Source organism: Acipenser ruthenus, chromosome 15, assembly GCF_902713425.1.
Source record: "Acipenser ruthenus chromosome 15, fAciRut3.2 maternal haplotype, whole genome shotgun sequence".
NCBI classification, from domain to species: Eukaryota; Metazoa; Chordata; class Actinopteri; order Acipenseriformes; family Acipenseridae; genus Acipenser; species Acipenser ruthenus.
Genome location: NC_081203.1, coordinates 35,814,382 through 35,826,465, shown reverse-complemented (window position 1 = coordinate 35,826,465; position 12,084 = coordinate 35,814,382). Strand labels below are relative to the sequence as shown.

Sequence of the window (12,084 nt, the reverse complement as noted above, 5' to 3'; positions counted from 1 at the left end):
ATAACAAGATCAATATAAAATATGTGTACTGAATGCATTTAAGAAGCGTAAAACTTTGAATAAAGCGCAGAAGGGCAGGTGCAGCTGGAACCGCCTTTCTGTAACGACAGCGAAGGACACACAGAGGAATTCTTTGGAAACGACTCTTCCATAACATTGTGTGTAATACTTTAATAATTATGAGGCAACACGGTAATAAGAATGCTGCAATGAGGTATAACATTGTAATTACATGGTTATTACCAATTCATGGTGATTGATGTCATCGACTGCAGATCAAAAGACCTCCGCTGTTTATTACATCAGTACAGTTGTCTTTATCAGTGTGTGTGATGAAGGCATTAGCCAAATCGTCTGTCTACTTAAATGTCTATCCATTTCCATAACAAGTAAATTAGCAATCAATGAGTTAATGAAGAGAAACAGATGATTAGAGATAAATAGTGAGTCCATTGTTAAAAAAGGACATAAATACCTTATTTTTCTATCTGTAGATAGATAGATAGATAGATAGATAGATAGATATGTATATGTTCAACCAGTCCACCCTTTTGTGCTGCCTGACAGGTTGCCATGGCAAACCAATGAATACTGAATAACCAGGAAGATAAATGAATCATGTATAGCTGGGGTTTTTTTCAGGTAGAATTAAATGAAAGGGTGTCTGTAGCTGTCTTGTGCTTTAATATACAGAACTAATTCATTTGTCAGCCTTGGTCTGGCATGTTCTGTATCACAGCTGTTTGCTTAGTGGAAGCCTCTTATCTAAAGAGAACAATAGAGATGGTTGGAGACGGCGTGGCGCACCTTCAGTGGCGTGGAATACGACGGCCAGGTCTGAAGGGCTTATGGCAACGTTAGCTTTACTAGAACAGAAGAAACGATTGGGGGTTTGCTGTCCAAATCAGAACAGGCTGCGCCTCTACAAATGATAGTGCTCAGTGTCATCCTGTTTTAATTAACTCCTACTGTTTGAAGGAGACAAAACATCTGTTAACTTAACGAAACTGGAACTGAACAACTGAGTTGTATATTTCAGGTAACTTTAGCAGTCTGTTTATGATAATTATGACGTAGTTGCAGAATATGGTGAATCTGTGGAAGACTGCGACTGTCGCAGATCCTGCAAACTCTCGTCAGATTTGGACTCCCTGTGCTGATGAGACACCCTGTATAATTGCAGGTACTAGCAGGTTTTGATATGGGCTGCTTTGGCCTGCATTGAGAGTGCTGTACTAGCCAGCCCCTTGATTCTGTGACAGTCGTTTACAGAACACGATTCAAAGCAGCAGAAACAGTTTGTGTCTCCTTTTCATTTAAAATGCCACATCTCTCTTTTGTTGTTGCTGACGCCTGCTTTCTTTTTATTTGGGCAAACCTTTTGTATTCCCTTTAAAATGAAATGATTTGTCTTGAAACTCCTCCAGTCACAGCGAGACGATGATGACAAGAGAGCTCTGAGTCACGAGATCATTGTTCTGAATAATCACCTTATGGAAGCCAAGATAACCATCGATAAACTCCGGGAGGATAATGTGAGTATGGAAACCAGGCTCTTCACTCCTTTTCAATGCAGTTTCATCCCCCATGTTGCCCTGGTATCATATTGTTTTCCCACCAGATCACATAACAAGGGGGGAACCAGGATTCATTCAGCACAATTATATTGGATTATATAGGCTCCCAGAGACCCAATGTAAATGCAGCCGTACGGGAGAGGTTGCAACCTTTCAGATCTCTGCCTATAATCTTTTTTTTTAACACACTCTGCAATATCCTGTGTTGCCAGCCACCACCAGACACATTTATTAACAAAACAGGTCCATCCTTTTTTATTCTAAACCCTCCATGTACTGTATGTCATATCCTGGAGATGTTCTCATACAGTGTTGCAGCCCAGCTCCACTTTGACTGATGATTTAAAAAAAAAAAAAAAATATATATATATATATATATATATATATATATATATATATATATATATATATATATATATATATATATACTCAGTTCATTTACACGCAGACCTGGGAACTAGCAGGGAGTGGAACACTGTGTGCTAAGGGCTGGAGTCAGGCTGAATGTAGGCAACTTTCCATTTTCTGCCAGGGTTTGATTTGTCTCTGATTAGGGATTTCTTGTGCATGCTACAGTCCATGCATGCCTTCTGCCTGTTAGTATTTTATATCCTCAACATGGCAGTGCATTAAATGGAATTTTAAAGAATCTTGCTTTCTGCAAACATACCCCAGCTAGCACAAAATGCCTAGTTGCATCCGGTACAAATATTTGACCCCAAGACCCGAGTTCAATGTTGTTTTGAGACCTGTGCACGCAATCAGCATTGCTACACATTATTATTATTTGTTTATTTAGCAGACGCCTTTATGTAAGGCAACTTACACAGACTAGGGTGTGTGAACTATGCATCAGCTGCAGAGTCACTTACAACTACGTCTCACCCGAAAGACGGAGCACAAGGAGGTTAAGTGACTTGCTTAGGGTCACACAATGAGTCAGTGGCTGTGGTGGGATTTGAACCGGGGGCCTCCTGGTTACAAGCCCTTTTCTTTAACCACTGGACCACACAGCCTCCTAACCATTCGGCCAGCTGAGAGTAAAGTGATGGCGAGTTGTTGTCATGTTGGCATTCATGCCTCTTCTCTTTTCAGGACCTCTACAGGAAAGACTGCAATGTGGCTGCTCAGCTGCTTCAGTGTAGCAAATCCCATTTCAGAAGCCACAAACTCTCAGAGGTGATTCTCTTGTTTTACTTTCCTTCAATTTTCACATTGCTATCAGATTGCACTTAGTCAATCAGTCAGTCAGTCAGCGATCCCTTTGTTTATTTAACCAGCTTAAACCATTGAGAACAATTTGCAGGAATTATTTGACCAATAAAACATACAAGCTGTAGTTAATGCGCTGTAACAGATACAGTCAATAAGTCCTGTTACACACAGCACTTGAGTAAGAAGCACAGAAACATCGCAGTCTCTGTACCAAACACTGTGCCTTTGTGAATGCCTGTCTAGACCCGGGTTCAGCCTCTCTGGGGTGGTGGGCCTTTCTGCTCCACGTGTAATAACTGTAGCCAGGGGCTCATTTGTGTGGGATCGCACTGCAAATGAGTATTGCCATGGAAACTTTTATTATTATTATTATTATTATTATTATTTATTTCTTAGCAGACGCCCTTATCCAGGGCGACTTACAATTGTTACAAGATATCACATTTTTACATTATTTCACATTATACAGATTCACATTATTTTACATACAATTACCCATTTATACAGCTGGGTTTTTACTGGAGCAATCTAGGTAAAGTACCTTGCTCAAGGGTACAACAGCAGTGTCCCCCACTGGGGATTGAACCCACAACCCTCCGGTCAGGAGTCCAGAGCCCTAACCACTACTCCACATATCTGTGGTATATCTGTGACTGTTTGTTTTTCCTCTTGCCTTTTACATGATGAACTAAATAAAGTCATTAATCAATACCAGAAATGTTTATTTATTCAGGCTCATGAAAAACGAAATGATGCGCACTAAATATTCCTTGAGAGATGTGGGTAATGTAGCGGACTGTGCTAAAGACATGATTTTCTTGAAAGCATCACATGTCTTAAAGTGTACTGAGCTGTAAGATAAAAACACCAATAAATAATAATAATAATAAAAAAACTTTAAAGTTAATGCAAATGTGTGCATTATGCGAACAGAGCCATCTGCTGGATAATTAGAAAACTACCTGTCTGTCTTTAAACAGGTTTGATGTAATCTAATGCACATGTTCTTCTGTGCAATGGGCATACTGCTGCTAACCTCTAGAATCTAGGACAGGACCCTATAAAGATGCTGTAAGAGATGTCAGTGAATAAGTTGGGTGCACTGCTGCTAACCTCTAGAATCTAGGACAGGACCCTATAAAGATGCTGTAAGAGATGTCAGCGAATACGTTGGGTGTACTGCTGCTAACCTCTAGAATCTAGGACAGGACCCTATAAAGATGCTTTAAGAGATGTCAGCGAATACGTTGGGTGCACTGCTGCTAACCTCTAGAATCTAGGACAGGACCCTATAAAGATGCTGTAAGAGATGTCAGCGAATACGTTGGGTGTACTGCTGCTAACCTCTAGAATCTATGACAGGACCCTATAAAAATGCTGTAAGATATGTTAGTGAATACGTTTAAGGCACCTGTAACAGCTCTAGATAAAGGCTTCTTTGCTAATATGTTGTAAAATGATGCAAACCACAATGTTCCTACTGGGGGCCACTCGCTAAAACGAAATGAATACTTTCAAGAAATGAAGAGGCATTTTAATGTGCTGTAATAATCACATCAACTGCCTTTTTTAACACAGTAATATTAAGATGCATTCATATTAAGTGGCAGTAATCAAAGGCTGATCGATTTTGCAAGAAGAACACACATCCCACGACACCTATCCATCACAACAGTTGATAAGGTACGGCTCGGTGCTCTTGGGATCTGCAAATCCCAGAATAAAAGAGGAGTCGACCCCTGAAAGAGAGTTTAGACGCATGGCTGAATAATCTGCCTGCCCGATTACCCACGCTTTGCACATGTGTGTAGTACACTGTGGTGTCTGAAAGAAGATGAGAAAGATACAAGATATCAGAAATTATACAAAGAGAACTTTAAGACATTTGCTGCTGTAAATCAGTGGGAGAATAAAGCCTTGAATTTGCATTTAAAATCAGCTGTTATTTGAAGAGATCATTTATCTCCAAAATGTTTATATATATATATAGTGAACCTTACCAGGTAAACGTCCACTAAAGAATAGTTAAAACACAATAAACTCCACATAGGGAAAGTAGCTGCAATCTTCTTGCATTTAAGTAGACTGCAGCATTGTGCTGCTATTTGTTTGACTTCAACACAACATTACAGATTGTACTGAATTCAGGACAGGGAATTACAATTGATTTCTGTCACACCAGTCTGGCTGGCTACCTCCATTAGAGGCATCTATCTCCATTCTCAGTACTCTGCTAGAGTTTGGGGTGAGTTTGACTCCCAGGTCTGTTTATTTAGAGCTGTATTTCTTTTCTTTCTTTTATCACAGTTACCGAGTGAATTTCAGGAGCGAGTGAGCACCCACATGGAGAAGCATGGCTGTGGCATCTCATTGCCTCTCTATAACTCTCCCTACTCTGACAGTGTTCCTATTTCTGTTATCGCCAAGCTCCTGGAAAAGCCAGCACCCAACAGCATGCCTGGTTCACACACTTCCAGCCCACAGTCCAGGGAGGGGAACTTTGCACACAACAACATGGGGAGCGCAGAGAAGCTGAACCGGAGAAGCGCGTACAAGTCAGACCTGTACTGCAGCGACACAGCCCTGTACTGCCCCGACGAGCGGATGAGGGAGAGGAGGCAGAGTGTGGACCTGCATGTCAGGGACCCTGAGAGGTTCCGGCCACAGAACTCCACAGACAGCACCACCGAGGAGGACGGCTTCCAGTCGAGCTTCTCACATGAGCCCTTCAACGAGTTCACCCCCTCCCTGCCCGCCTCCAGCTCTTACTCCAGCTTCAGCGCACAGTCCGACGAGAAGGGCCACGGCGCAAGCAGCACCCTCTCCTCGCCCCACCAAGCCCTTTACATGGACTGGAGGGATGAGAACTATGACAGGAAGAGCAGCTCGTCCTACGAGAAGGACAGCCCCGGCTTCCCCAAGTCCAGGAGTTTCCAGCACATGGCGCAGGGCCACCAGAACGACTCCTCACCCGTTTACACCAGGACTGTCCCCACATGCTTCACCGAGCCTTTCCACTCCCCGAGCGCGGCCTCCCCCCACCCCCTCTATGCTGACAGCAGGAGCCCCGTCCACATCCCCGAGGAGGACCTGTCTGGACGCTGGAGGCAGCTGAGCGTGGAGGACGTCAACGCATATTCTTACAGGAACCCAGGCAGGGTCTCACCCTACAGCTTCTCGGAGCAGCACTTCGCAATCAGACCGGCTAAGAGCAAGCTGGGCCACCTCTACAGCAGCTTCCAAGAAGGAGAAGATGTGTATCAGAGCCGGATCATGGACCCTGCCTGCTTCATGCCAACAAGCCCCAACCTGGAGCGCGAAACAGGTCTCCGGTCACAGGAGAAGATGCAGATGTACAGACAGAAGGAGGATGACCAGAAGTCTGAAAGGAGCTTGTTTCACGGGAGCTCAAAGGATAAAGGCAGCACCAACAGTGTGAAAAAGGAATATGTCGACGTGAGCCCAAACAGCTCAGCTGAATCATTAAACCAAAGTTCACTGGAGGCTTTGGATCTCCAGCACTACACCATGGAGCACGAGCCCCCTTCCGCTCTGAGACAGAAACCTCCGCACTACCAAAGATTTGGCACCACAGGACTTTGCAGGAAGGACAGTCTCACAAAGGCACAGCTGTATGGGACACTGCTGAATTAAAGCACTGAGCTTCTTATACAGAGCAAGTGGTTTGAATCCGTGCTTTAAGCTGCAGAGAACCCAAGAGTTAGGGGAAATCGTTAAGTGGCATAATATAATTCCAGAGATCGTGTAACCTGGAGAATTGACACCTGCAGATCTGGAGCTGTTTAAGGGAACCAAGCGCATGTGGTGATGGCAGTGTGGTTTGAAATGACACACACAACACGCACACACCTAACAAAGCACGCTCCCCGTAACCCAGAGGCTGGGGCACTGGCAGCTCTTCACCATCACTGCTCAGTCTTCATTTTGAGCAGATCTCATTTTCTTCAGAGATGCTTAAGTCTGTGCGTTCAAATAATTTGTGTTTTTTACAGAGGTACTGTTAGGGCTGAACCAGTGCAATTGAGGGGTAACAGATACCCCACTGATGCTGCAGCTGATGTAACTTTCTGAATTTCTTCATTGAGCATTCCTGGCATTCCCAGTTCAGCTTTTATTTTTGAATGCTCTGTACAGAAAAGGTTTTATTAGGAGAAACACAAGGGGCGTGTTGGGCATTGTGAAAGCAATAACATCGATGTTATAAAAGAAACTAAGGGCACAGTTACAATGCAAACAATGGAGCCAGCTTTAAAACAAACGACTGTTACACAATATATTAGGCATGTGCAGAAGATTCAGACGTGCCTTCCTTTTAAAATAAAGCAAAAGGTTAACAACTTAAACACCTTAAATGAAGGTTCCATTCAGTCCCATTCTTTCACATCCCTAATATATGATACACTGCCCATCCACATTTCGGAAACAGTAGCTGAACAGAGGGATCTTGTGGGAGTATTTTAAATACACACCAGGGCTTCAGTCCAGTATGAACAACACTGCGGTGGACTTCATTAACCCCTTCATTGCTCTTCACTGAGATTCATTAGACAGGCACGTTGCTCATTCCACCCTCTCTGTACATTCTGTCTCAGCTTCAGTTGGTCAGCACAGCCCGTCAGTTCTGCTCCTGATTCCAAATGTTACGACAGGTGGTGTAAATAAATGTATAAATGTCTTCGGATTTTAGGCAGGCCATGATTATCTTCGTTCTTTTTTTTTTTGGTGTATATTATTGAGGATATCTGCATGGGTCTTCTCCAGATACTTGACTGATGTAGGTACCTGGCTATGATGATGTGTTTTTTTTCTCTCACTGTGCTGTTTTCTGCAATGCCTCCGTGTAATACTGCAGATCAAACCATGGTTCTCTGACCGGGTCTCCTGTAAAGCCTTTTGTGCATGACATCGATTCACAGTGGAAACGGAGCACGGCCCCTCCCTACACGGGCCTCGCTGTCACTGCTTCCCTGAGAATCGACGACCCAGCTGTGCATCACATGACCTCATCGATTCACAGTGGAAACGGAGCACTGTTGCTGCTTCTCCACAAGGCATCTCATCAATCCATGTCACCTTAAAGAGCACAGGGGTCAGTAGTGGCTTTATACACTCGAGAGGAGCTGATGACCCCGCAACGTAAAGATAGTTTCTCATAGACAGTGAAAACCTTTTCTTGTGTGTGTGTATGTGTGGGTGTGAGTGTGTGTGTGTGTGTGAGTGTGTGTGAGTGGGGGTGTGAGTGGGGGTGTGGGTGTGAGTGTGAGTGTGTGGGGGGGAGGTGTGGGGGAGTGAGTGTGTGTGGGAGTGTGTGGGTGTGAGTGTGTGCAGATTTCTCAATTGATGATTGGTATTAATCTCACTGCTCCATTGATGTTCTTTGCTTTCTCTTCCCAATGTTTTCCCTTTCCTGTACTACCTCAGATTTGATTAACGTCTCCCCATGAAAGGATTATCCAGCTGTTGTTTCTATTTGCATTATTATGCATGTTTCTGTATTGTTGTTGTTATTGTGTTTCTATACATAATAAAGATCAATGCAGCACTTGCACTGGAACATTTCAGTTGGGGACTTTGAAGTGTAAATTGCTTTTAACCTATTACAGTGAAGTTGGTCTTTTATTCAAGTCTTGAATGCACAGAGCCCTGTAATTTAACTCTCTTAAGCCAGAGGAATAGTTTAGGGGTCTATTTTAATGATCTTAACAGTGGCTGGTCTAAATACAGCCACTTAAAGCTGGTCTAATATGGACCAGTATCTTTAAGTATTCCGTGCCCCTCGAGGGACACAGCAACAGAATGTATATAACATTAAAGGAAGTTCAGAATATAACTGTTCACATCATACAGAATGTATATCGCATTAAAGGGTGTTCACATGATACAGAATGTATATCGCATTAAAGGGTGTTCACATCATACAGAATGTATATCGCATTAAAGGATATTCAGATCATACAGAATGTATATCGCATTAAAGGGTATTCACATCATACAGAATGCATACAGAATTAAAGGGTATTCAGATCATACAGAATGTATATCGCATTCAGATCACTGAAATCCCTTGGTGCTCATTGAGCCTTGTTTCCAATGTGTATCTATAACCCTGCATTTCTCTGCCTGTAACTCTGGAGATAGGGGATGAACAGATGTGACCAATAACCCCCCATCCCCCTCCTGGCAAGTCTGAAAACAAGCCCTGAATAAGAGTGTGGTGCCAGTTACCAAGGAAACAGGCTCTATCTCTACATATTAGGAGCATTGGGATGCAGAAGGGGGTAGAGCACTGCAGACTCAGCTAGCAATGACCAGGCATGATCACACTCACAGTAATAACAAGAAAAGAGGTTTTATTGAATGAGGATCGTGGAACAGATCAGAACCACAGCACTGTTTATAAAACCCGCTGTATTAACAGTATTAGTATTTCTCGAATGGTTGCTGGGGTTTAATAAGGACTTTGCAGTGGAAATAACTTTGTTCAAGACACCAGGTAGGCTCACTCCCGGTCCGGTAAGGGTAGCATGCAAACTACACCTCTTGATCCATGTTCCAAAATACATCCAACCGGGACGCACTTCAGTACATGCAGCTCTGAAATTAAAACAGTAACAATGATCTATAGGGATGCTTGCAGGGAATTAAGTGAAGAGCTCGCTGGGCAGGCTGCATTTCTATCTGCATGGAGACGGCCTGTAATGAGAACCCGTGCGGATTGCACTGAATGGTGTGGTGGTACTGTGAGTGTGGACTGGCACTGATCCATGCCAGGCTCTATCACCAGCCTAAGCATTCACACACTGTGCTACCCTTCTTTGTATTAGTCCTTGAGGAAAACAACATGCAAAAGAGGCAGCCTTGAGCTCAAAAAATACATGAACAGAAATCCCAAACAATGGTTAAGATCGTACATAGGAAAAACTAGTGAAATGCAGCTTTGGTTGAGTGGAATGCTTAGCCTGAATAAACGTAAGGAACCCAGGGTGCAGTGGACAGAGAGAGAGTATGTTCAGAATGCCTGTCCTCCCGCGTACATTGTGTGCTGCGCTGCAGTCAAACACTAACTAAACCAACCTTCAGCACAAAAAAGAAGCTTTACTCTTTCAACGCTGCACGTTGTATTTGTTTGTATTTATTCCAGGGATTGTATATACTTTGAAGTTAAAGCTACCGTCCCTGAATCCTGTGATTACCTAAAATTGGCTACATAATCTGTAACTCTAAGCATGGCAATCAGAAATAATCAAACATTAAAAATATTTCTTAATTCAAGCAATTCTATTACTTAGTTTCAGTAACTTCCTGATGAAATGTACATACATTTTGTTTTTAATTAATTTTTACATTTCAGCAAATTTGTACCCAGTTTCATAAATGTGTATAATCCCGAGGCAGGGCACATTCTAATGAAATGCACACATGCAGTTAATTGCCTCTGCCTGGCCTCGTGGCTTCAGATTGCTTGTCAGTATTCTGGATCATGGCACAGCATGTTCCGCCAGCATCCTGGTTTAAACTCTGTGCTGCTGGGCTCTGCTTTGCATTGTTTTTACATGAAACGCTCAGTTGAGAAGCTCTTGGATAGGAAAGTGAAAGCACTGATTGACATCGATTCAGCTGACAGCCACCTCTACAGAGATGCGGCTCTTTCTCTGAAGCTCGTCTATGACAACGTTCTGCACTGCAGAGAATGCGGGGCAATGTGCAGCAATATATTATATATATATATACACACATACACACGGTCTATTAGATGATGTCAAATCCAGTGATTTCACTGTTATGCAATGGGTTTGTCATCTCAATAAAGTCAAGGGGTCGGATCTGTAAAATACCCAGAATCCCTCTGGTGGTACCCTTTCTGACTCTGCTCTGTCCTCCACTCGTACCGCACATCAGCCTCTACCATCGTCAGGCCTGCGTTCCAGTGCCTCTCGTTCTGAGGAGCCTCTACCATCGTCAGGCCTGCGTTCCAGTGCCTCTCGTTCTGAGGAGCCTCTACCATCGTCAGGCCTGCGTTCCAGTGCCTCTCGTTCTGAGGAGCCTCTACCATCGTCAGGCCTGCGTTCCAGTGCCTCTCGTTCTGAGGAGCCTCTACCATCGTCAGGCCTGCGTTCCAGTGCCTCTCGTTCTGAGGAGCCTCTACCATCGTCAGGCCTGCGTTCCAGTGCCTCTCGTTCTGAGGAGCCTCTACCATCGTCAGGCCTGCGTTCCAGTGCCTCTCGTTCTGAGGAGCCTCTACCATCGTCAGGCCTGCGTTCCAGTGCCTCTCGTTCTGAGGAGCCTCTACCATCGTCAGGCCTGCGTTCCAGTGCCTCTTGTTCTGAGGTGCATTGGCAAATCTTTTGAAATGCCTGTCACAATATGAAACAATATGAGCCATTCCCAAGAGGCTAATTAATACTGGGCAGCAAGGACAGGGACATGCTGTCTCGCTCAGCGTTCATTACTTTGTTCTTCTTCATTATTGAAAGATGTCACGAAAGCTACAGATGTCTTCAGCAAGCTTCAGCCCAGCCAAACTTTAACTACTACCCTTTAATAGTAACTTTTTTACATTGAACAACTAATGTTCCATAAAAAATAAAAATACAACCCACAAAAAGTGCTGGTTTTTAGCAGGACTGTTTAAGCAATTCCTCAGGCTTAAAAGCAAACACATTTTAAACCTGTATTTAATGAAGTTCAATACTCTCGGATCTGATCAAACGTTCATATTGACCCGTAACAGATGACCAGACTCATCCTGAGGTTCAGCGAGCTTTTCCCCACGTGCCGTATCCAATGCAGCTCTCGTGGATTCTCTATCATGATTTAACTGCACTTCACTACACTCTGCCATGCTTTTTACATGGCACGCCACAGTGTACCTTTAAACAGGGTTCCTTGTATAATCCATTCGAAACATCTGGATTCTTATGAGGTCTCAGCGCTTCTACCTCATTTCACAACTGGATGGACTCAGGACAGACTCAGCTGGGATTTGACTACACTGCCAGCTATACAATATACTAAGAAAATGATCTTAAAGGGATGACTTATTAACTATGCTAAAAAAAAAACTACTCTGGCTGTTAGGAAGTGAGGTGGGGAAGCACATTAGCGGTGCGCCATTGACTGAAGCCCTGTGCAATGCTAATTTGCTTCCCCATGTCACTTCCTCACAATTCGCCTCGAGTAGTGCTTTCATTAAGAGAGCAAAGCAAAGAATGATCTGTGCAGTAAGAACAGCAGAGAATCATTCAGAACATTCAGAACGGGATAGGAAGCA

General features: G+C 43.6%; 1 protein-coding gene across 3 annotated transcripts in view; it reads left to right on the top strand.

Annotated features, from left to right (window-relative positions):
- The window catches only part of LOC117421887 (brain-enriched guanylate kinase-associated protein-like), a 30,396-nt gene extending 22,355 nt beyond the window's left edge, over window positions 1–8,041 (top strand). For all 3 annotated transcript variants that reach the window (XM_058988131.1, XM_058988130.1, XM_058988129.1), the window contains 3 exons: window positions 1,428–1,535; window positions 2,673–2,756; window positions 5,100–8,041. In XM_058988131.1, coding sequence (XP_058844114.1) covers window positions 1,428–1,535; window positions 2,673–2,756; window positions 5,100–6,446 — 1,539 coding nt within the window. In that variant the 3' untranslated portion in view covers window positions 6,447–8,041. The remainder of the gene's footprint in view (window positions 1–1,427; window positions 1,536–2,672; window positions 2,757–5,099) is intronic.
- The last annotated feature ends 4,043 nt before the right edge of the window (window positions 8,042–12,084 follow it).